Consider the following 24,321-nt stretch of genomic DNA (forward strand, 5'->3'; position numbering starts at 1 on the left):
GCGTCCATTGACTTTCAATGGAGTTCACGACGGATCCGTCTTGGCTATTTTTGGAATATATAAGAACATGACAGAAGATATAATGTACCCTAGACCGTCTGTATGACAATGGAGTGCACCTAAGAGCTGACGCTCCGTGCAGATTGGGGCGCCCCTGATTTATAGTGGAGACAAGAAGACGCCTTCACCGGTCACATGTGATATAAGGAGATGTTGTCATGTCCAAGGTTCACCAGTTTCTTCTCCGAAGGAGTAAAGTCTATTTCACTCCTGTCTGGTGGTGAACTGAACGCGGCGGAGTAAAGACGAACAGACCTTAAAGGGGTGAGAATCATCCGTTATGTATCTGACAGGAAGAATTCATGTTTTCCGGTTTTATATAAATGGTTGAATCGAGCTAGAATGGAAGGTTCTGTAACTCTGCATGTACATTACTCACCATTGTCAGATCAGTGTCTGTTGGGAATGTAGTCCAGCGCGGACTGCAGACTGATACAATTTACCTGCACTGATACATTGTAGCAACTGTCGGGACTGTTGTTGTCAGCCCTATGGAAGCTTTTTTGGCTCAGATTGGATTTTCTAGGCTGTAACTGCAAACGTCCAGTATATAAGCGTAGAAACTCTCAGCGAGAGGTCTGTATGGCTTTTCAGCAAGCAGAGATCTTGAAAAATGTGAGGAACTCAAACACAATTAGAACATTAAAAGCTTTCACATTATACAATGATTTATTTACACTCATTAAAGGGGTATTCCCATCTTCAATTTTAATACTTACCTTCGTCCATCGCTTGAGTGACGTCTTCTCCCGGCCAGGCCGCGCTTGCGCAGGATACTGACGTTTTTCTCCCGGCCGGGCAATGTCCTGAACGCGCATGCGCCATGGTGACTTATTCCTGGCCTGTATAGTACAGAGCTGGCGTGCGCGTTTGGGACATTGCCCGGCCGGGAGAAAAACTTCAGTATCATCATGGCGCATGCGTGTTCAGGACATTGCGCGGCCCGGCAGGGAGAGAATCTTCAGTCTTCTGCGCAAGCGCCGCCCGGCGGCATTCGACAGGAGAGGTGGCCGTAACCAGGGGAGACGAAAGACAACATCAGGTAAGAGGGGACTTATTTTCTCAGAAAGGGTGGGAATTGGGTAATAAAATGTATTTAGAAAAGTGATCACTGTGAAATCAGATTTAACAGTGATCATTGTGATGGGAATACCCCTTTAACATATAAAATGTAACGACATGAAGGAGAAGCCGTAAGGTTATGGAAATCGAGGAAGTAGCATGTGTCGCTAAGATCTGCAGATAATGAGATTTTCTAGCACCTAGCTCCAATCTGCGGCGTGTGGGAGGGGCATAGAAGGCAGATTGAAAGCAACATGTTTTAGCCACATGAAACCTCAAAAATTGGAACAAGTCTTGTGGGATGATTGAGCGATGCCTCCTGTACATTGACGTGTCAGTTATCACCACTTGTCACAAACTGAGAGGCACAGAATCCTTCAGCTGAGAGGCCTTGGGTGATGACTCCAGGAGATCGCTACTCACTTAAGGGTATATTAGACGGGCAGATTTTCTGATCAGGATTTGCTGGCGGCAGATCGCGGTGTCTAGTTACGATCTGATGCTAGCAAACAACTAGACAGTATGGGGACAAGCGACGGCATGGTGATCGCTCCTCCCCGTGCTGTGGAGGACATTGCTGAATGTAATAGCAGCGGTCTCCTCCGCTAGCGAGCCGGCGATTGCCGAGAGGGAAAGCTTCCCTCCTGACATTCGTCTGCATGATCGGGGTGTCTAATACACCCTTTAGACTTAGATGCCAGTGCTGCTCATCATTGTGTGTCCTGGTTGTTGGGAGAACGACGACAAAGTAGAATGACATGAAGGCGAACCTCTGCACAGACTGATCGTCTGATTAGAAGAATTGCACGTAGTGATCCATTCTGTACTGCAAGTGAAATTGTCATATCCCAAGCCTAGGGCGGCAAACAGTGTCTACACAAACCATCAGGAGGCATCTGAATGACATTGGGCTACGAGACAGACGTCCATCTACGGGTGTCCACTGACCTCAGCGCTCTCAAGGGCTATCATACTGCACAGGAAACCAGCAGTGGAGGCTGGAATGGAGGTCTGTCCTGTCCAGTGATGAGTCCTGCTGGAGATTGGTCTGGAGACCTTGTGGGCAACACCATAAAGAGTCCTTCACAAGGGAAACTCACACTGGTCCTACTCCCGGGATTATGGTATGCTACCATGGCCTGCAGCGTCTCCAGACTTGTCTCCCATCGAGCACATCGGGGACATCATTGGTCAGCAATAGTGTTGAGTGAGCATGCTCGGCCAAATACCTGTTCGGCTCGAGCATCGCTATGCTCGGCACATGGCGGTACTCGGCCGAGTACCGCATGTGCTCCAGCGCCATACTCGAGTCTCCTCCCACGCGTTTCGCGGCTGCTAAGCAGCCAATAAACGTGCAGGTAAGTACTGCCATCACTGTAATGCCAGTAGCCATGTTGGGTACTGGCATTACAGTGATTGGCTGGCCGGAGCGCGTCAACGGGTGCTATATAGCACCTGATGACGCGGGTTTGGCTCATTGTGAGTCAGGGAGAGCTGTGCTAATGGAAGAGCTGTGCTAATTGTCACATCTGCGCTGCAACAGCGTGTGTTTGTCAGGGCCAGATATTGGGAAAAATATTAGCAAAAACAATTATATTTTTCCATAATTTATTCACATTTTTCCTATAAACGGTCCCTTATAACATTTAATATGAAGAAGGCGAGCATTAAGGCATGGTTGTGTCTGATAATGGCCGTAACTTGGTGGCGGCTTTGGAGCTGGGCAACCTTGGACACCTCCCATGCCTAGCCCATGTATTCACCCTCGTGGTTCAGCGGTTTCTAAAAACCTACCCCAATTTGCCTGAGCTACTGGTGAAGGTGCGCCGTGTGTGTGCGCATTTCCGCAAGTCACCGACAGCTTCAGCCGTGACCTAACCCCTCGGGTGAACACCATAGAAAATAAAAAACTGTGTCAAAAAAAGCCATTTTTGTCGCTTTACATTACAAAAAGTGCAACACCAAGTGACCAAAAAGGCGTATGTCCCACAAAATGGTACCAATAAAACCGTCACCTCATCCCGCAAAAAATGAGCCCCTATATAAGAAAATCATTTAAAAACAAAACAAAAAACTATAGCTCTCAGAACATGGACACATTAAAACATCATTTTTTTGTTTCAAAAATGCTATTATTGTGTAAAACTTAAATAAATAAGAAGTATACATATTAGGTATCGCCACGTCCGTAACGGTCTGCTCTATAAAAATGTCACATGACCTAACCCCTCAGGTGAATGCTGTAAAAATAAATAAATAAAAACTGTGCTAAAACAACAAATTTTTTGGTCACCTTGCCCCATAACGTGTTAGAATGTACCCAAAAATAGTACCAATAAAACTGGCACCTTATCCCCTAGTTTCCAAAATGGGGCCCCTTTTTGGGAGTTTCTACTGTAAGGGTGCATCAGGGGGGCTTCAAATGGGACATGGCATCTAATAACCATATGGCGCTCCTTTTCTTCTGCGCCCTTCCATGTGCCCATACAGCAGTTTACGACCACATGTGGGGTGTTTCTGTAAACCGCAGAATCAGGGTAATAAATATTGAGTTTTGTTTGGCTGTTAACCCTCGATGTGTTAAAGAAAAAAATGGATTACAACGGAAAATCTGCCAAAGAAGTAAAATTTAAAGATTTGATCTTAATTTTCCTTTAATTCTTGTGGAACTCCTAAAGGTTAACAAAGTTTGTAAAATCGGTTTTAAGTAACTTGAGGGGTGTAGTTTCTACAATGGGGTCATTTATGGGGGTATCCACTATGTAGGCCCCACAAAGTGACTTCAGTCCTGAACTGGTCCTTAAAAAGTAGGTTTTGGCAATTTTCGTAAAAATTTTAAGAATTGCTTCTAAAATTCTAAGCCTTCTAACACCCTAAAAAAATAAAATGACATTTACAAAATGATGCCAACATAAAGTTGACATATGGGGAATGTTAAGTAATAAATATTTTACGAGGTATCACTTTCTGTTTTAAAAGCAGAGAAATAAAAATTTTGAAAATTGCGAATTTTTCAACATTTTTGGCAAATTTGGGATTTTTTCATAAAGGTTAAATATATTGACTTAAGTACATAAAGGTGAATTATTGATTAAGTACAATGTGTCACAATAAAAACAATCTCAGAATGGCCGGGATAAATAAAAGTGTTCCAAAGTTATTACCACATAAAGTGAGATATGTCAGATTTGCAAAATTAGGCCTGGTCAGGAAGGGGGCAAAAGGCCCAGATGTGAAGTGGTTAATTAGACTGTGGGCCTTAAGGCCTTTTAAGCAGCATCAGCAGCAGCATGGTGATAAAAATGAGTGGCAAGGTGACATGGTGTGGAGATGGCAGCATGAGGAGGCCACATAGTGGCACAATGACTGAGTCTGGATAAAAGACTGAGGCCACAGATTGTTTAGAAAGATGCAGATGGAAAGAAATCTGTGGAGCTGTATGACGGTCACCTGCAGATTAATGCAGCCATCAAAATCAAGTTGGGTTTGTCGGATCCACCTCAGCTCACCTGCAGGCCCGCAACTCGAATCCTTTTCCTGGGTCAGCTTAGCTGCAGGTCCTCGCATAGATTTTTTTAGAGGGTCAGCTCCCCTGCAGGCACTCGCATATAATGTTTTACATGGTCAGCTCACCTGCAGGCCCGCAACTCGAATCTTTTATAGGGTCAGCTCACCTGCAGGCCCGCAACTCGAATCTTTTATAGGGTCAGCTCACCTGCAGGCCCGCAACTCGAATCTTTTATAGGGTCAGCTCACCTGCAGGCCCGCAACTCATGCTGCCTTGCTTTAAAGTAGTAGCCGTTTATCAGGCTCCCTCTCCGAAATCGAACAATGATTTCCCGTTACCGGTGATCACCATGTTAGGCGCATAAAAGAACATCGAAAGTTTATAGGGAAGATATCCAAATGGATGGTGGACGTCACAGGAACGTGCGAACAGGCAGAAGTTATCTAGAGTCAACAAATCGGCAGCAGGGCCTCTCCTGTCTAACGTTTCCTCATCCAAAATACCCCAGTGACATTCCCTGTAATTTTGTTATTACTCATTCCAATAACAGGGCCTCTTAAGGCCCCTTTCACACGGGCGAGTATTCCGCACGGATGTGATGCGTGAGTTGAACGCATTGCACCCGCACTGAATACCGACCCATTCATTTCTATGGGGCTGTTCACATGAGCAGTGATTTTCACACATCACTTGTGCGTTGCGTGAAAATCGCAGCATGCTCCTCTTTGTGCGTTTTTCACGTAATGCAGGCCCCATAGAAATGAATGGGGTTGCGTGAAAATCGCAAGCATCCGCAAGCAAGTGCGGATGCGGTGCGATTTTCACGCGCGGTTGCTAGGTGACGATCGGGATGGAGACCCGATCATTATTATTTTCCCTTATAACATGGTTATAAGGGAAAATAATAGCATTCTGAATACAGACTGCATAGTAAACTAGCGCTGGAGGGGTTAAAAAAATAAAAATTTAACTCACCTTAGTCCAGTTGATCGCGCAGCCAGCATCTCCTTCTGTCTCCTTTGCTGAACAGGACCTGTGGTGACGTCACTCCGGTCATCACATGATCCATCACATGATCTTTTACCATGGTGATGGATCATGTGATGACCGGAGTGACGTCACCACAGGTCCTGTTCAGCAAAGGAGACAGAAGGAGATCCCGGGCTGCGCGATCAACTGGACAAAGGTGAGTTAAATTATTTTTTATTTTTTTTAACCCCTCCAGCGCTATTTTACTATGCAGTCTGTATTCAGAATGCTATTATTTTCCCTTATAACCATGTTATAAGGGAAAATAATACAATCTACAGAACACCGATCCCAAACCTGAACTTCTGTGAAGAAGTTCGGGTCTGGGTACCAAACACACGCGATTTTTCTCACATGAGTGCAAAACGCATTACAATGTTTTGCACTCGCGCAGAAAAATCACGGGTGTTCCCGTAACGCACCCGCACATTTCCCCGCAACGCCCGTCTGAAAGAGGCCTAAGAGTCCTGTATTGTTATTTATCGTCACTACCTCCCCGAGTCGGGAGTGGGTAATTTGCGCGTCGCCTGCTTGACTTCCTTGGATGTGTTAGCCGTTTCTCAGGCTCCCTCTCCGGAATCAAACGCTAATTCCCCGTTAACCGCAGTTTACAATGGTTTTGAGCTGACAATTACATCGAAAGTTGATCGTTTTGATGTAATTGTCAGCTCAAAACCATTGTAAACTACGGGTAACGGGGAATCAGTGCCATTGGCTCTAGAGTCGCTCTAGGTTAACTAGAGTCACCAAAGCGGCAGCAGGCCACCGCCCAGAATGTTTTTGAGGGTCACCAGCAGGCCATCAATCATAATTTTTAAAGGGTGTGTATGAGGCCCTCCTTTATGTGATATACAGGTTGTATCGGAGTGCCTCTCCCTTGTAATTTTTGGCAGCACTTGCACTTTATATACAAGTAAATATTTAGGAAAGAATGTTTTCTATAAATTCTTCTTCTAAAATAGATTTTTTTAACCTTGGTTTTGTGCGTATTATTGTCATTATGTAAAAGTGGCGTACTATTCGGACAACATAGTCCCCAGCAGCGATCGGCGAGTCTAAGATGCATCCAGACATCCTCCCCATGCTGCTACAGAACCATTTCTGTGGTGTTACCATCAATTTCTGACATTTTCTTCAGAGCAGGTGGTGCCTGGTTTAATGCTCGTGTTCTCCCAATGACTTCCATTATACTCGGGTGCTTGACCGAGCACCCGAATATCACGATGTGTTCAGCCCGAGCCCCCGAGCACTAGGGTACTCGATCAACACTAATCAGCCGGCAGCAGATCTTGATGATTTGTGTGCCCAAGTGCATTCAACATGGCAGAACTTTCCTCGGACAACCATTAATAACCTCCCTGACAGCCTCCGAGGAGTGGAAGTGCATGTGGCACTAGTACTCCATACTGAATAAATAGAGATGTTTTGAATATTTTGTTCCCATTTTCATATCATTTGCATATCATTAACATGTCTATCCATCCTGTGGTTTCCAGAATTCCACAAGATTTCCTTCTTGGTGCTGTCATTTCAATGTTTAGGAGCGTATGTTACATGTAAGGCCTAGTTCACACGAACGTTTTTTTTTGCGGGTGTACGGGCCGTTTTTTTGTGTTCCGTATATGGAACCATTCATTTCAATGGTTCCGCAAAAAAAAAACAGAATGTACTCCGTATGCATTCCGTTTCCGTATTTCCGTTGAAAGATAGAACATGTCCTATATTTGGCCGCAAATCACGTTCCGTGGCTCCATTAAAGTCAATGGGTCCGCCAAAAAAACTGAACACATACGGAAATGCATCCGTATGTCTTCCGTATCTGTTCCGTTTTTGCTGAACCATCTATTGAAAATGTTATGCCCACCCCAATTTTTTCTATGTAATTACTGTATACTGTATATGCCATACGGAAAACAGAAACGGAAACACAACGGAACTCAAAAACGAATCCGTGAAAAATGGACCACAAAACACTATAAAAGCCATACGGTCGTGTGGACTAGGCCTAAGTGTGATGGAAATGAATTACAGGAAAAGTCCATTAGTCCGGAGACAGTGATTTAGAGGTTCCTCTACTTTAGGGGGTATTTGCCTTTGATAGATGTGGGTCCTGCCTTGGGGACCCGCACCTTTCTCCACAATAGAGGTCCCACCTTCCCACTTGGATGGAGCAGTTAGTATCCACCTCAGCCAGAGGGACGGGGTTTAGGAGGACCCCCATTCTGGAGATAGGCGTAATTCCCAGCAGTAGAACCTATATTTATGGCTATGAAGGACATATCCCTATAAGAGGGAACCACTCCAGCGGCTCCAGCCCTGTGCTCGTCACTTCTTTGGGTCAGCAGCGGGTGCTATGTAATCAGCAGCGGCAATATTGGGTCAGAACGTGCCCCTATATAGTACCATCCCCCGCCACTCTGCAGACTATTGCTCTGCTGGGTGTAATGTGGTGTTTGATTTCTCTACAGTTTGCGGCAATGACCGGTTCAGCGCAGAACCTGCCATTTGGGTGACACGATAATCACCGGTGACGGCTCAAACACTTTATTTACTGCTATTCCTGTAGGACTGAAGCAAAGGCTTCTATTACGGGGGATTTCTGCTGCCTGGATGACAGGCCGTGACAGCGCACACATTTGTGCCGTGCAATAGAATATGAGCCACTTAAAGGGACATGCACAAGAGTTTTCACTATGGTGGGAAGCTATTGCCTATGTTTGCAGCAGAGGATAAGTAATCCTTAGGTGTCCTGCATCCTCCGGTGACCTGGCACTAGGAAAAACATGGACAGAACTACTACATCACACAGCTGGGGGTTTGTTACAATGTAAAAAGTCTGGATAATTTTTGGTGACCTAAACACTTCAGAATCACAAATTTATATCCTAATAGTTTGATACAATTTATCACTTCAGGTAAAATGTATCAGTCTGGAGTCCAGACTGGATAAAATAGTGACAAACCTTAGATGTTACACACATTCTGCATAATCCGTATGTAGTGAGCTCCCTCTAGTGGTAGCTGTATAATCTGTATGTAGTGAGCTCCCTCTAGTGGTGGCTGTATAATCTGTATGTAGTGAGCTCCCTCTAGTGGTGGCTGTATAATCTGTATGTAGTGAGCTCCCTCTAGTGGTGGCTGTATGATCTGTATGTAGTGAGTGCCCTCTAGTGGCGACTGTATAATCTGTATGTAGTGAGCTCCTTCTAGTGGTGGCTGTATAATCTGTATGTAGTGAGCTCCCTCTAGTGGTGGCTGTATAATCTGTATGTAGTGAGCTCCCCCTAGTGGTGGCTGTATAATCTGTATGTAGTGAGCTCCCTCTAGTGGTGGCTGTATAATCTGTATGTAGTGAGCTCCCTCTAGTGGTGGCTGTATAATCTGTATGTAGTGAGCTCCCTCTAGTGGTGGCTGTATAATCTGTATGTAGTGAGTGCCCTCTAGTGGCGACTGTATAATCTGTATGTAGTGAGCTCCTTCTAGTGGTGGCTGTATAATCTGTATGTAGTGAGCTCCCTCTAGTGGTGACTGTATAATCTGTATGTAGTGAGCTCCTCCTAGTGGTGGCTATATCATCTGTATGTAGTGAGCTCCCTCTAGTGGTGGCTGTATAATCTGTATGTAGTGAGCTCCCTCTAGTGGTGGCTGTATAATCTGTATGTAGTGATCTCCCTCTAGTGGTGGCTATATCATCTGTATGTAGTGAGCTCCCTCTAGTGGTGGCTGTATAATCTGTATGTAGTGAGCTCCTCCTAGTGGTGGCTGTATAATCTGTATGTAGTGAGCTCCCTCTAGCGGTGGCTGTATAATCTGTATCTAGTGAGCTCCCTCTAGTGGTGACTGTATATTCTGTATGTAGTGAGCTCCCTCTAGTGGTGGCTGTATAATCTGTATGTAGTGAGCTCCCTCTAGCGGTGGCTGTATAATCTGTATGTAGTGAGCTCCCTCTAGTTGTGGATGTATAATCTGTATGTAGTGAGCTCCCTCTAGTGGTGACTGTATAATCTGTATGTAGTGAGCTCCCTCTAGTGGGGGCTGCATAATCTGTATGTAGTGGGGTCCCTCTAGTGGTAGCTGTATATTCTGTATGTAGTGAGCTCCCTCTAGAGGTGGCTGTATAATCTGTATGTAGTGAGCTCCCTCTGGTGGTGGCTGTATAGTCTGTATGTAGTGAGCGCCCTCTAGTGGCGACTGTATAATCTGTATGTAGTGAGCTCCCTCTAGTTGTGGATGTATAATATGTATGTAGTGATCTTCCTCTAGTAGTGGCTGTATAATCTGTATGTAGTGAGCTCCCTCTAGTGGGGGCTGCATAATCTGGATGTAGTGGGGTCCCTCTAGTGGTAGCTGTATATTCTGTATGTAGTGAGCTCCCTCTGGTGGTGGCTGTATAGTCTGTATGTAGTGAGCGCCCTCTAGTGGTGACTGTATAATCTGTATGTAGTGAGCTCCCTCTAGTGGTGGCTGTATAATCTGTATGTAGTGAGCGCCCTCTAGTGGTAACTATATGATCTGTATGTAGTGAGAGCCCTCTAGTGGTGGCTGTATAATCTGTATGTAGTGAGCTCCCTCTAGTGGTAACTATATGATCTGTATGTAGTGAGAGCCCTCTAGTGGTGGCTGTATAATCTGTATGTAGTGAGCTCCCTCTAGTGGTGGCTGTATAATCTGTATGTAGTGAGCGCCCTCTAGTGGTAACTATATGATCTGTATGTAGTGAGAGCCCTCTAGTGGTGGCTGTATAATCTGTATGTAGTGAGCTCCATCTAGTGGTGGCTGTATAATCTGTATGTAGTGAGTTCACTCTAGTGGTGGCTGTATAATCTGTATGTAGTGAGCTCCCTCTAGTGGTGACTGTATAATCTGTATGTAGTGAGCTCCCTCTAGTGGTGGCTGTATAATCAGATGATTTTCCTATTTCATGACGTAAAGTCATGATTTTATTAAAGACACGGAGGCGAGTATTGCTATTCTCCTTCTTTACTTCTGACCAATAGTAGCAAAGAAAATAGAAAAATATTGAAACATGTCATCAGCCCCTCCCCACAGTCTCTCTATAACAGGCCACACCGCCTGCAAAACCTCCTCTTTCTTTGTAAGTCCAAACCAAAAAGTCCAACAGAACCGCCAACCAGGAACCGGAACAGCCTGGAAACAAAAGCGCCATCCATCCGGAAGCGAACTGGAACAACAGGAACCACTCTGAAGAATCTCCTGAAGCTGTCCACATCACACGATCGGCTGGAACCAAACTGCCGACCCTCCGAACCAAGACGTAGACCACAGGATACCGCCTATTAGGCCGATCTCAACCTGGAAAAAAGGTGAAAAACAGAACCATGATAGAAGCAAATTGTGACATTGTATTCACAAAACAAATGGTTGCGACAAACCTACACAGGAAAAAACTCATAGAGTTAAAGCAATAAGCAAATGATATACCGTCAAAATCATTCCTATTTTAAAAACCCCATAGGGAGGGAAAAAACATAGGGTGGGCAATACTCGCCTCCGTGTCTTTAATAAAATCATGACTTTACGTCATGAAATAGGAAAATCATCTGATTTTATTACAAGACCCGGAGGCTTCGTATTGCAAGTTCAAAGTTAAGACAAATTCTTAATAATTGCTGAGAAAACGTGAGGACCTGGCCGAAAATAAAATTCCCTAAACGTGGATACTCTGGACCAGTCCGCCAGTTTCAAAATGTCTTCCAGTCTGGCGCCAGAAACCGCCAAAGAGGTAGCAGATTCCCCCCTAGCGGAATGCGCCGAAAATATAGAAGTGTCCACGCCCGCAAGTTCCATGATCCACTTCATCCACCTAGCCAGCGTGGGAGTGGTCACTGGGGCAAAAGGACGAATGGTAGAAAGGAAAAGCTGCGGAAACTCTCGTGACCGATGAAGAGAAGTACGCGCTTCATATTCTTTGAGGCACGCTACGGGACAAAGAGAAGGCGAGGCCGGGAAAGCAGGATAAGCGACCGATCGTATGTGGGTCTTAGTCCTCCTAGAGATATCAAAGGAGACCCCCTCCGGGGTGTACGAGCGTGCATCATAGTCCAAAGCCCGGACGTCTGAAACCCGCTTGCAGGAAATAAGACAAAAAAGAGTGACTAGCTTCGCCGACAGTTGCCGCAGGGAAAGGTCCGCATTCTGAGGCCAAGAAGATAAAAAGGAAAGGACACAAGACACATTACAGGTGCCGATACGGGATCCAAGTCCCTAGCCACGCACCAGCGAGCCCAAGATCCCCAGGCTGATCTGTAAGATCTTCTGGTGCCTGGGGCCCATGCATTTTCCAAAGGGACTCTAGCTGTTCCCGAAACACCTGGGACCTCCCAGGGTCCCCTGAAATCCGACAAGCCAACAGGCGCAGGGATCCGTCCAGGAGAAGAGGATGTAGTTGGTGATTCGGACCTCGGAGGAGAGTCTGAGATGTCGGAAGCAGGTACGGGATCTCTATCAACATCTCCAGAAGGTGGGGAAACCACGACTGGGAGTTCCAAAACGGGACCAACAGCACCAGATCCGCCGAATACCGTCGTACTTGAATCAGGGTCCTGGGAATCAGCTGGAATGGAGGAAACGCGTAGAGCAGATCTCTGGACCAATCCTGCAGGAACGCGTCCACCGCTTCGGCTTCCGGGTCCGGGCGCCAGCTGTAAAAGCGATCTAGTTGCGAGTTCAGACGGGAAGCAAAGAGGTCGATGCAGAAAGGGCCCCAAACTGACATTAAGGAACGGAAAACCGTTGGATCTAACTGCCAGTCGCTGGAATCGGAAAGATACCGAGAACTCCAATCCGCATGAATGTTCTGGACCCCTGGAAGATATTCCGCCAAAACAACCAACTCCTTGTCTAGGCAGTAATCCCAGAAATCCTTCGCCAAACGAGACAAGATGGTGGAACGGGTTCCGCCCATGCCATTGATGTACCTCACCGCTGACACATTGTCCATGCGTAGTTGGATGCAGGATCTGGCCGTGTCCCTCGTGAAGCTCTTGATCGCGAAAGATCCAGCCAACAGTTCCAGCGCGTTGATATGGAAACCTGCTTCGGCCTCTGACCAACCGCCTCCAGTTGTGATCCCTTCGCAATGAGCTCCCCAGCCTGACAGGCTGGCATCCGAATCCACCACGAAATCCAGACGATGGCCGAAGATAGCCTTGCCATTCCAAGCTTGCAGATTGTGGATCCACCAGGAAAGCTCCTCCTTGGGTCTCCTCGTCCAGAGAGATCCAATCCGCGTAGGAAACTCCCGCCCGTAGGTGGGAAATCTTCAGGCGCTGAAGGGCCCGATAGTGAAGCGGAGCCGGAAAAACCGCCTGGATAGAAGAGGCCAGCAGACCTATGATCCTGGCTAGTTGGCGTAAAGGGATCTGGGCAGATGACCTGGCTTTGCACAATTCCTTCCGTATTGACCGAACCTTGGCCGGAGGTAGGCTGAGCGTTCCCTCCGTGGAATCCACCAGAAAACCCAAGAACTCCATCTCGCGAGACGGGATGAGGCAAGATTTTTCCTGATTCATGAGGAAACCCAGATCCGCCAGAAGATCCATGGTCCAATGCAGATGATTCAGCAGTACCGATCGATCCTGGGCCATGATCAGAATGTCATCCAGATATACGATGAGATGAACTCCTCGACTGCGTAACCATGCCATAGCCGGGCGCATCAGCTTGGTGAAGCACCAGGGAGCTGAAGCCAAATGGGAGGCACGTGAACCGCCAAATCCTGTCCTGCCAAGAGAAACAGAGTAGATTTCTGGACGCGTCCTCCACCGGGACAGTAAGGTAAGCGTCCTTCAAGTCCAACTTGACCATCCAATCGCCCATCTGTAGAAGGTCCCGAAGGAGATGGATGCCCTCCATCTTGAAATGGCGGTATCTGACAAACGCGTTGAGGGCGCGTAAATTGATAACGGGCCGAAGTTGGCCCCCCTTCTTTGCCACCAGAAATATATTGCTGATTACCATGCAAGGGGATACAGGAGCCGGTTCTATGGCTCCTTTGCGGACAAGATCCGACAGTTTTGAGTCGACCAATATGCGGCTTTCCGCTGACAGCACCACAGGATGTGGATGTGGGATGGACAGCGGGGAGGACGTCAGCTCGATGTGGAAACGCCTGACCGTGGATAGGACCCATTGGTCTGAGGTGATACGGGACCAAGCTGGAGAAAAAAGACGTAATCTGCCCCCTACACAAACACTTAAAGAATTGGAATGAGTTGGTAGAATCACCGTAGGGACGTCTGGAATTAGGATTTCCTCTATACCCTCTTGGACGCCAGGAACTTCCTCGTGAAGGGAAGAAGGATGACGGATCCCGTCTATGCTCCTGGAAGGTAGCTCTCTGAGAAAAGGAGCCTCGGCCCGAACCACGGGACTGAAACTGGGCACGGCCGGACAGGCGGCCCCTAAAGCTGCCGGCCCTGGTAGAGACCCTACCGTGAAAGACTCTTTTCATAGAGCTTTGGGCCTTGTCTAGGGCAGTGAAAGCCCCCACAAATCTCCCAAGGTCCTTAATAAAAGGTTCTCCAAATAATAGGCCCTGGGCCTCTTTACCGGCCTCCGTAAGAGCTAAATTGGATAGCTTGGGTTCTATTTTGAAAAGTATGGCTTTCCGCCTTTCTATAGCCAGGGACGTATTTACGTTTCCTGCTATGCAAATGGCACGTTGTACCCATTCACGCAATTCAACAGGGTCAACCTGTTTATTGTCTGCATTAGCTACCTCCGCTAGGTCAAAATTTTTTGCTAATGGTCCAAAGATGTCCAGGAGTTTATCCTGACAGGACCTTAACGCCGACTCCAGACCCCTACGCGGGTTCCAGCCGGTTTTTGCGAGGAACTGCGTCATTTTGGGATCGACAGCAGGAGTCTCGCATACCCTATTAGGGATGACAGGTCTGGGGCACTCCGCCCTAAGTTTATTGCGAGCCTCTTTGGAAAGAGGACAGCGCACTCTAGCCTCCAAATATTTGGAGACGTGCTCCAACGGTAACCACTCAGCCGAGCGGGGGTGGTGGAGCGAATCTGGGTCGAACAAGGGTTCCCCAGAGGGGTCCGTTAAAGGTGCAGGCATACCTTCTGCAGCGGACATAAGGGAGCTACACCCGGGTAGGGGGTTATCATCCATGACCCCTGATGGGTCCTCCTCTGCCTCCTCAAAGGCGTCATCCATAGCCTCCTCCTCGGATCCGACTTCAGAGTCGGAATCCACATCTTGTAGTGCTCTAGCACTTTTCCGATTGCGCGTGCGTTCTGCCTGACGCGTACAGGCTCTCTTGCGCGGACCAAGCGCGCCAACATTGGTGGAAACATCATAACCTTTATTAATTTTTTTTCTGGAGGCAGAAATCCCTGGCCCGGTGGGTGAGGACACTATGACGGGCTGCGGGGTTTGCGAGGTAGCCGGATGAGCAGCAAGGGCCTGGGCAATAGTTTGGGAAATGACCGAAGTCATTGATCCCATGGCTGCAGCTATGGCGCTGGAAAGAGACGCCTGAAAATCAGTGGCTTGATCCCCAGGGATCGGGGTATGGCCATCCTCCCCCGCAGGGGTTAATTCCACTAGAGGAACCTCATCCTCTGCAGGGCCCTGGCCACAATGCACATTCTTAGGCATGATGACTTGTGCAAATTTATGCTTATAAATGGTGCTGCTTTAGGTTAATATAATAATAGGAGCGATACTAATTGGTAGTGGGGAGAAAGGAACTGGTGATGGGGATTTGCCCCAGGCCAGTAAGAGAGAGAAAACGCCGAAAGAAAAACCTGACAAGGCACCCAGGTACAGACCGAGACAGCCGAGCTCCGAGCAGCGATGACGCAACCGGAAGCGGAAGTGCCCGAGATCTCGCGAGATCTCGGGCGCGCTTGCCAGAATGAAAGAGAGCAGCCGCAGCCGCACTGAGGTAAGCGGTGGCGGGAAAGAGCCGCCCGATAAGGAGGGGGGATAGAAGAGGGCACAGTGAGGATGAAATAAATGTGATGAACGAGCGCTTTAGATTAAAGACGCAGATGAACCTCCTATGAGCCAAAAGGCTAGGGGGCAAAAAACGAGCTAATAAGCACAGAGAAAGCGCTGCATATATACATATATACACCCCCAAATAGCCCAAAAGGGAGAAAAAACAAGCAAAGATAAAAATCCCAACAATATATGTGAATATGTAGGTCAATGACAGAAAACAAGTAATTCCCACTACTTATCTGCGGTCAGCAGCAAAGAAAGAGGAGGTTTTGCAGGCGGTGTGGCCTGTTATAGAGAGACTGTGGGGAGGGGCTGATGACATGTTTCAATATTTTTCTATTTTCTTTGCTGCTATTGGTCAGAAGTAAAGAAGGAGAATAGCAATACGAGCCTCCGGGTCTTGTAATAAAATCTGTATGTAGTGAGCTCCCTCTAGTGGTGGCTGTATAATCTGTATGTAGTGAGCTCCCTCTAGTGGTGACTGTATAATCTGTATGTAGTGAGCTCCCTCTAGTGGTGGCTGTATGATCTGTATGTAGTGAGCTCCCTCTAGTGGTGGCTGTATAATCTGTATGTAGCGAGCTCCCTCTAGTGGTGGCTGTATAATCTGTATGTAGTGAGCTCCCTCTAGTGGTGGCTGTATAATCTGTATGTAGTGAGCTCCCTCTAGTGGTAGCTGTATAATCTGTATGTAGTGAGCTCCCTCTAGTGGTGACTGTATAATCTGTATGTAGTGAGCTCCCTCTAGTGGTGGCTGTATGATCTGTATGTAGTGAGCTCCCTCTAGTACTGGCTGTATAATCTGTATGTAGTGAGTTCCCTCTAGTGGTGGCTGTATGATCTATATGTAGTGAGCTCCCCCTAGTGGTGGCTGTATGATCTGTATGTAGTGAGCTCCCTCTAGTACTGGCTGTATAATCTGTATGTAGTGAGCTCCCTCTAGTGGTGACTGTATAATCTGTATGTAGTGAGCTCCCCCTAGTGGTGGGTGTATAATCTGTATGTAGTGAGCTCCCTCTAGTGGTGGCTGTATAATCTGTATGTAGTGAGCTCTCTCTAGTGGTGGCTGTATAATCTGTATGTAGTGAGCTCCCCCTAGTGGTGGCTGTATAATCTGTATGTAGTGAGCTCTCTCTAGTGGTGGCTGTATAATCTGTATGTAGTGAGCTCCCCCTAGTGGTGGCTGTATAATCTGTATGTAGTGAGCTCTCTCTAGTGGTGGCTGTATAATATGTATGTAGTGAGCTCCCTCTAGTGGTGACTGTATAATCTGTATGTAGTGAGCTCTCTCTAGTGGTGGCTGTATAATATGTATGTAGTGAGCTCCCTCTAGTGGTGGCTGTATAATCTGTATGTAGTGAGCTCCCTCTAGTGGTAGCTGTATAATCTGTATGTAGTGAGCTCCCCCTAGTGGTGGCTGTATAATCTGTATGTAGTGAGCTCCCTCTAGTGGTGGCTGTATAATCTGTATGTAGTGAGCTCCCTCTAGTGGTGGCTGTATGATCTGTATGTAGTGAGCTCCCTCTAGTACTGGCTGTATAATCTGTATGTAGTGAGTTCCCTCTAGTGGTGGCTGTATGATCTATATGTAGTGAGCTCCCCCTAGTGGTGGCTGTATGATCTGTATGTAGTGAGCTCCCTCTAGTACTGGCTGTATAATCTGTATGTAGTGAGCTCCCTCTAGTGGTGACTGTATAATCTGTATGTAGTGAGCTCCCCCTAGTGGTGGGTGTATAATCTGTATGTAGTGAGCTCCCTCTAGTGGTGGCTGTATAATCTGTATGTAGTGAGCTCTCTCTAGTGGTGGCTGTATAATCTGTATGTAGTGAGCTCCCCCTAGTGGTGGCTGTATAATCTGTATGTAGTGAGCTCTCTCTAGTGGTGGCTGTATAATCTGTATGTAGTGAGCTCCCCCTAGTGGTGGCTGTATAATCTGTATGTAGTGAGCTCCCTCTAGTACTGGCTGTATAATCTGTATGTAGTGAGCTCTCTCTAGTGGTGGCTGTATAATATGTATGTAGTGAGCTCCCTCTAGTGGTGACTGTATAATCTGTATGTAGTGAGCTCTCTCTAGTGGTGGCTGTATAATATGTATGTAGTGAGCTCCCTCTAGTGGTGGCTGTATAATCTGTATGTAGTGAGCTCCCTCTAGTGGTAGCTGTATAATCTGTATGTAGTGAGCTCCCTCTAGTGGTGGCTGTATAATCTGTATGTAGTGAGCTCCCCCTAGTGGTGGCTGTATAATCTGTATGTAGTGAGCTCTCTCTAGTGGTGGCTGTATAATATGTATGTAGTGAGCTCTCTCTAGTGGTGGCTGTATAATATGTATGTAGTGAGCTCCCTCTAGTGGTGACTGTATAATCTGTATGTAGTGAGCTCTCTCTAGTGGTGGCTGTATAATATGTATGTAGTGAGCTCCCTCTAGTGGTGGCTGTATAATCTGTATGTAGTGAGCTCCCTCTAGTGGTAGCTGTATAATCTGTATGTAGTGAGCTCCCCCTAGTGGTGGCTGTATAATCTGTATGTAGTGAGCTCCCTCTAGTGGTGGCTGTATAATCTGTATGTAGTGAGCTCCCTCTAGTGGTGGCTGTATAATCTGTATGTAGTGAGCTCCCTCTAGTGGTAGCTGTATAATCTGTATGTAGTGAGCTCCCCCTAGTGGTGGCTGTATAATCTGTATGTAGTGAGCTCTCTCTAGTGGTGGCTGTATAATCTGTATGTAGTGAGCTCCCTCTAGTGGTGGCTGTATAATCTGTATGTAGTGAGCTCCCCCTAGTGGTGGCTGTATAATCTGTATGTAGTGAGCTCTCTCTAGTGGTGGCTGTATAATATGTATGTAGTGAGCTCTCTCTAGTGGTGGCTGTATAATATGTATGTAGTGAGCTCCCTCTAGTGGTGACTGTATAATCTGTATGTAGTGAGCTCTCTCTAGTGGTGGCTGTATAATATGTATGTAGTGAGCTCCCTCTAGTGGTGGCTGTATAATCTGTATGTAGTGAGCTCCCTCTAGTGGTAGCTGTATAATCTGTATGTAGTGAGCTCCCCCTAGTGGTGGCTGTATAATCTGTATGTAGTGAGCTCCCTCTAGTGGTGGCTGTATAATCTGTATGTAGTGAGCTCCCTCTAGTGGTGGCTGTATAATCTGTATGTAGTGAGCTCCCTCTAGTGGTAGCTGTATAATCTGTATGTAGTGAGCTCCCCCTAGTGGTGGCTGTATAATCTGTATGTAGTGAGCTCTCTCTAGTGGTGGCTGTATAATCTGTATGTAGTGAGCTCCCTCTAGTGGTGGCTGCAGGAGGGCAGATTTTTATCATGTTGCTTTATGGGTGTAAATGGAAGCAGAGGATTTGGAGCCATTTAACAATAAACAAATAAATCAGGGCCGCGACTGCCCCGGACACCATTAACCCTTTCATGCTCAAACAATATGATAAATGGCTAAATGTCCACAGGCCCCCAATGATGTTCGGCAGTGCCCCGTAATCAGCACCTATAATGTACTGCGGGACCCCTCAGACCCCCGGAGTCCGGCAGTCACTCCCCTCCACGCAGAGGCTGTGATGTCCTTCATGTGGACTGTGAGGGACTTTGCTGACTCCCTCTTAGAAACCCTGCACCCACTACTATTGTGGCTTAGGCTACTTTCACACTAGCGTTGTTTTAATCCGGCGTTCAATTCCGACACCGGAACTGCCCGCCGGATCCGGAAAAACGTGTGAAAACGGATTACATTTGAATCCTGATCAGGATTTTGATCACAATGAAAAAATGCATTGGAAAAAACGGATCCGCCATTAATGGACTTTAACTTTTTTTTCAAATTTTTCGGGTTTAACATGCAAAAGCCGGATCCGTTTTGACTGAACACACAGCGCCGGATCCGGCGTTAATGCAAGTCAATGGGAAAAAGACCGGATCCGGCGTTCAGTCAAAGTGTTCCGGATTTTTGGCCGGAGGTAAAAATACAACATGCTACGGTTTTCTGAAAAGCCTGATCAGTCAAAAAGACTGAACTGAAGACGTCCTGATGCATCCTGAACGGATTACTCTCCATTCAAAATGCATGGGGATAAAACTGATCAGTTATTTTCCGGATTTGAGCCCCTAGGACGGAACTCAGCGCCGGAAAAGAAAAACGCTAGTGTGAAAGTACCCTTAGGCCTCTTTCACACTTGCGTTGTCCGGATCTGGCGTGTACTCCACTTGCCGGAATTACACGCCGGATCCGGAAAAACGCAAGTGTACTGAAAGCATTTGAAGACGGATCCGTCTTCAAAATGCGTTCAGTGTTACTATGGCAGCCAGGACGCTATTAAAGTCCTGGTTGCCATAGTAGTAGTGGGGAGCGGTATACTTACCGTCCGTGCGGCTCCCGGGGCGCTCCAGAATGACGTCAGAGCGCCCCATGCGCATGGATGACGTGATCCATGCGCTTGGGGCGCCCTGACGTCACCCTGGAGCGCCCGGACGGTAAGTACACTGCTCCCCGCTCCCCACTACACTTACCATGGCTGCCAGGACTTTAGCGTCCCGGCAGCCATGGTAACCACTCTGAAAAAGCTAAATGTCGGATCCGGTAATGCGCCGAAACGACGTTTAGCTTAAGGCCGGATCCGGATCAATGCCTTTCAATGGGCATTAATTCCGGATCCGGCCTTGCGGCAAGTGTTCCGGATTTTTGGCCGGAGCAAAAAGCGCAGCATGCTGCGGTATTTTCTCCGGCCAAAAAACGTTCCGTTCCGGAACTGAAGACATCCTGATGCATCCTGAACGGATTTCTCTCCATTCAGAATGCATTGGGATAATCCTGATCAGGATTCTTCCGGCATAGAGCCCCGACGACGGAACTCTATGCCGGAAGACAAGAACAACGCAAGTGTGAAAGAGCCCTAGGAAATGAAGCAGCTGCCATGAGGGGAGAGTCGGGAGACCCCCATACACATCAGGGGGTCCTCAGACATCATACAATGTGCATGGCCGGGATGCAACTGTGACAAACCCTCAGCTGTGTCAGCAGGACTAGGTCTGACATTGGAAGGCATCATTCAGAGGCGGCTCTGGGAATCTAAAGCTTGTCAGGGCATGCTGAGACCTGTAATTCCACACACAATTGCTGGGCTATGAATCCAGGCTCCAGGACCTGCTGAGACTTGTAGTACACCGGCTCCTCCCGGGACTCAGGACACTATCACTGACCGGTCCGTAGTCCCCCGCACTAGTCTGCACACAATTGACAGGACGCGACCGCGCTATGCATGCCGGGAGGTGTAGTTCTCCCTCCTCATTGGCAGACGGCTGTGAGCGGGGAGGAGTGAGTGTCTGGACTACAGCTCCCGGCAGCCTCCGCGTCACCGGCAGCGCACTGAGCTTAGAGGAAGTCGGGGTGTCTGTGCATGGTGAGGGGAATGTGGGGCTCCGGGCGGGAAGGGGTGCGGGTCACGTGACCAGGGAGGGGGGTTATTGTTATACTGGTATGTATAGTGGGACTGGGGCTGCTGGAGCTGTTTTGGGGTGTCTGCACCACTGAGGGGTTCATGCTGGATTATATTATTCTGTGGTTCTTTTATTGGGGGGATTCCTCTTTATTAATTTTTTTGTCATCTAATAGAAGTTGATGTCACTATGATTTCCATTCACTGACACGGAGCGTGACTGCAGTGTCCTGATATTGGGGAGACACTGGGACTGTCGGCTCAGTGCCGGACTATGGGACTTATCCGCCCTGGGACTGTCGGCTCAGTGCCGGACTATGGGACTCATCCGCCCTGGGACTGTCCGCTCAGTGCCGGACTATGGGACTCATCCGCCCTGGGACTGTCCGCTCAGTGCCGGACTATGGGACTCATCCGCCCTGGGACTGTCCGCTCAGTGCCGGACTATGGGACTCATCCGCCCTGGGACTGTCCGCTCAGTGCCGGACTATGGGACTCATCCACCCTGGGACTGTCCGCTCAGTGCCGGACTATGGGACTCATCCGCCCTGGGACTGTCCGCTCAGTGCCGGACTATGGGACTCATCCGCCCTGGGACTGTCCGCTCAGTGCCGGACTATGGGACTCATCCGCCCTGGGACTGTCCGCTCAGTGCCGGACTATGGGACTCATCCACCCTGGGACTGTCAGCTCAGTGCCGGACTATAGGACTCATCCACCCTGGGACTGTCCGTTCAGTGCCGGACTATGGGACTCATCCGCCCTGGGACTGTCCGCTCAGTGCCGGACTATCGGACTCATCCGCCCTGGGACTGTCCGCTCAGTGCCGGACTATCGGACTCATCCGCTCTGGGACTGTCCGCTCGGTGCCGGATTAAAGGAATTTCAGGCTCGGATGTGTCCAGATAGGACAGATTTTCCGGAATAGTCTTCGCCCCCTTTTTTTTTTCTCAATTTGATGAAATCTTCTTGTGTTTCAGGCATTAAGAATGGCGCCGAAGATCACCACGGAGCTGCTGCGCCAGCTGCGCCAGACCATGAAGGCCTCTAGGGGCGCCACCGAGCCGGTCCAGGCCTACATCGTGCCGTCAGGGGACGCACATCAGGTAATGCCGCCGTACACGGAGGCTTCAGCAGATCCGTGCGCTGCGCCTCGCGCCTCGTACCCACAGCATCCGGAACATAGAAGAGTCCGTACCCCACAGTCTGCTCCGTCTGCCAGCAGTGGTAACCCAGCTTTCCCAGACCCCGGAACGGCAGAGCAGCCTGGTTACTGCAGATATCAGTGGACTGGCTGTTCAGGGGCCCGGGAAAGCTGGGTGATGGAAGCCGTGATACAGGTTATTATCATTCAGCTTTCCCAGATCAGCCCACGCATCCAGCTATTATATCAGTGCATATTTGGGTAGACCGGCCATTCAGGGGCCTGGGAAAGCTGGGTGATGGAGGCTGTAATGTAACTGTATCATTATCCAGACCAATGATATGTACCCAGTTACTACACCAATGCATATCTGGTTAGACTGGCCGTTCAGGGGCCTGGGAAAGCTGGGTGATAACTCCCATGGGTGCTGTAATGCAAGTTATCGTGATCACTCAGCTTTCCCAGACCCCTGAATGGCAGTGGCCGAGAAGGAAGGGATAGATTGTACCTTCAGGTGTCGGGGAAAGCGGAGAGACGACCCCCACAGCCTCCATATTGGTCGCCACCCAGCTTTTCCAGAAAGAGATCTCATTGACTTGAACATTCGAGGTGCTTTAAATGTCGTCCGCCACGATATCAAACAGCTGGGGTTAAATTCTGTCCCTGTATCGGAATAACTTACAGAACCAGTAAAACCAGTATGTGACTGGGGAGGCGCCGTCTTAAGCACCAGTTTTTGTGGAATTTTTTGTATCAAAATGTCAACAAAAATAAATAAATAACATTACCACCAATACGGATTGATAGAAGTTATCATCCCCCCCCCCATTATCCGCGCTGTGATATTCCGATAATCCGGCGTCCTCCTGACAGACGAGGTGCCGGATGATGGGAGACGCCACGCGGCAGGTCTATATACACTTACGTGTGTCGTACAGATGTAGGGAGTTTTTTTTCCAGTTCTCATGCAGGCATAGGTGACTTTGCGTAAGTATTGGGTGAGTAAGTCCTGGAAGGAGGGTTTTTCCGGGTCCGGGATGTCGCAGCCCACGCGGTGCTCGGTGACTAACCTCCCAGTCTGTCTATTTTGCAGAGTGAATACATCGCCCCTTGTGACTGCAGACGGGCATTTATCTCGGGGTTCGATGGGTCGGCAGGTGAGTGCCCGAGGCGACTTTGGATAATGGAATTTTCCTCCCCCCCCCCTAAATTATAAATTCCTAGAAGCAGAGATATGAGGAGCTGCTTGTTGATCGTCCTCACACTGCGGAGCCTGGCGAGGTCCTAGAAGCTGAGATATGAGGAGCTGTTTGTTGATTTATAACTATATATTTTCTCCCCTTTGGTGTTTTATGACCTTCTATGTATCAGGCCTCACAGCACCAGCTTCTGCGCAAACAGCTCCTCGTATCTCAGCTTCCTGAACTCATTGGGGGTTATTTATTATAGTGTTTTGCGCCTGTTTTAGACTCTGTAATTTTTTTAGACACGTTTACTAATGAAAGTGCGCTTGTTTTGGAGGCCTTTCAGTTTTAGACTATGGCTCCATTCACACGTCCGCAACTTGTTTTGCGGATCCGCAAAACACAGACACGGCAATGTGCGTTCCGTATTCCGCGGACCGCACATCGCCGGCACTTAATAGAAAAATGCCTATTCTTGTCCGCAATTGCGAACAAGAATAGGACATGTTCTATTTTTTTCGGGAACGGAATTGCGGACCGGGAAGTGCGGGTCCGCAATTCCGTATCCGGGCAGCACATCGTGCTGCCCTATAGAAATGAATGGGTTTTGCGGAACGAAATTGCAGACATGTGAATGGACCCTAAATCTGGTTGCATGTTTTTTGTGCATTTTTCGGCCTATTTATGTTGGAGCCCCTACATTTTACGCCTCGTCTGCTTTATGTTGGGCCGTGCGGGTAGACGTGCACACGTTCTTATGACTGCAGCCTTTTATATCTGATCTGTGACTTTTCTGCTGCAGTTTTGCACCTAATTCGTGAGGCGACCGGCGAGTAGTTTAACTGCATTCCATCCACTGGTGCCCTGCCGCATCGTCTAATTGATCAGCGCCCGTGTGACTCTTTATAAATACTATGCAA

The 24,321-nt window shown here is 48.0% G+C and overlaps 1 protein-coding gene across 2 annotated transcripts in view; it reads left to right on the plus strand.

Moving 5' to 3' along the window:
• Positions 1 to 223: 223 nt before the first annotated feature.
• Positions 224 to 24,321, plus strand: part of XPNPEP1 (X-prolyl aminopeptidase 1) — a 67,423-nt gene continuing 43,325 nt past the window's right edge. Inside the window, exons 1-3 of one of the 2 annotated variants that reach the window (XM_040435551.1) lie at positions 224 to 324; positions 22,054 to 22,179; positions 23,311 to 23,374. In XM_040435551.1, the coding sequence (XP_040291485.1) occupies positions 22,063 to 22,179; positions 23,311 to 23,374 (181 nt within the window). In that variant the 5' untranslated portion in view covers positions 224 to 324; positions 22,054 to 22,062. Of the gene's footprint in view, positions 325 to 20,951; positions 21,038 to 22,053; positions 22,180 to 23,310; positions 23,375 to 24,321 lie in introns of those variants that run through there. The other variant, XM_040435550.1, reaches the window with a different exon arrangement.

Source organism: Bufo bufo, chromosome 6 (genome assembly GCF_905171765.1).
Source record: "Bufo bufo chromosome 6, aBufBuf1.1, whole genome shotgun sequence".
In the NCBI taxonomy this organism is placed as follows: domain Eukaryota; kingdom Metazoa; phylum Chordata; class Amphibia; order Anura; family Bufonidae; genus Bufo; species Bufo bufo.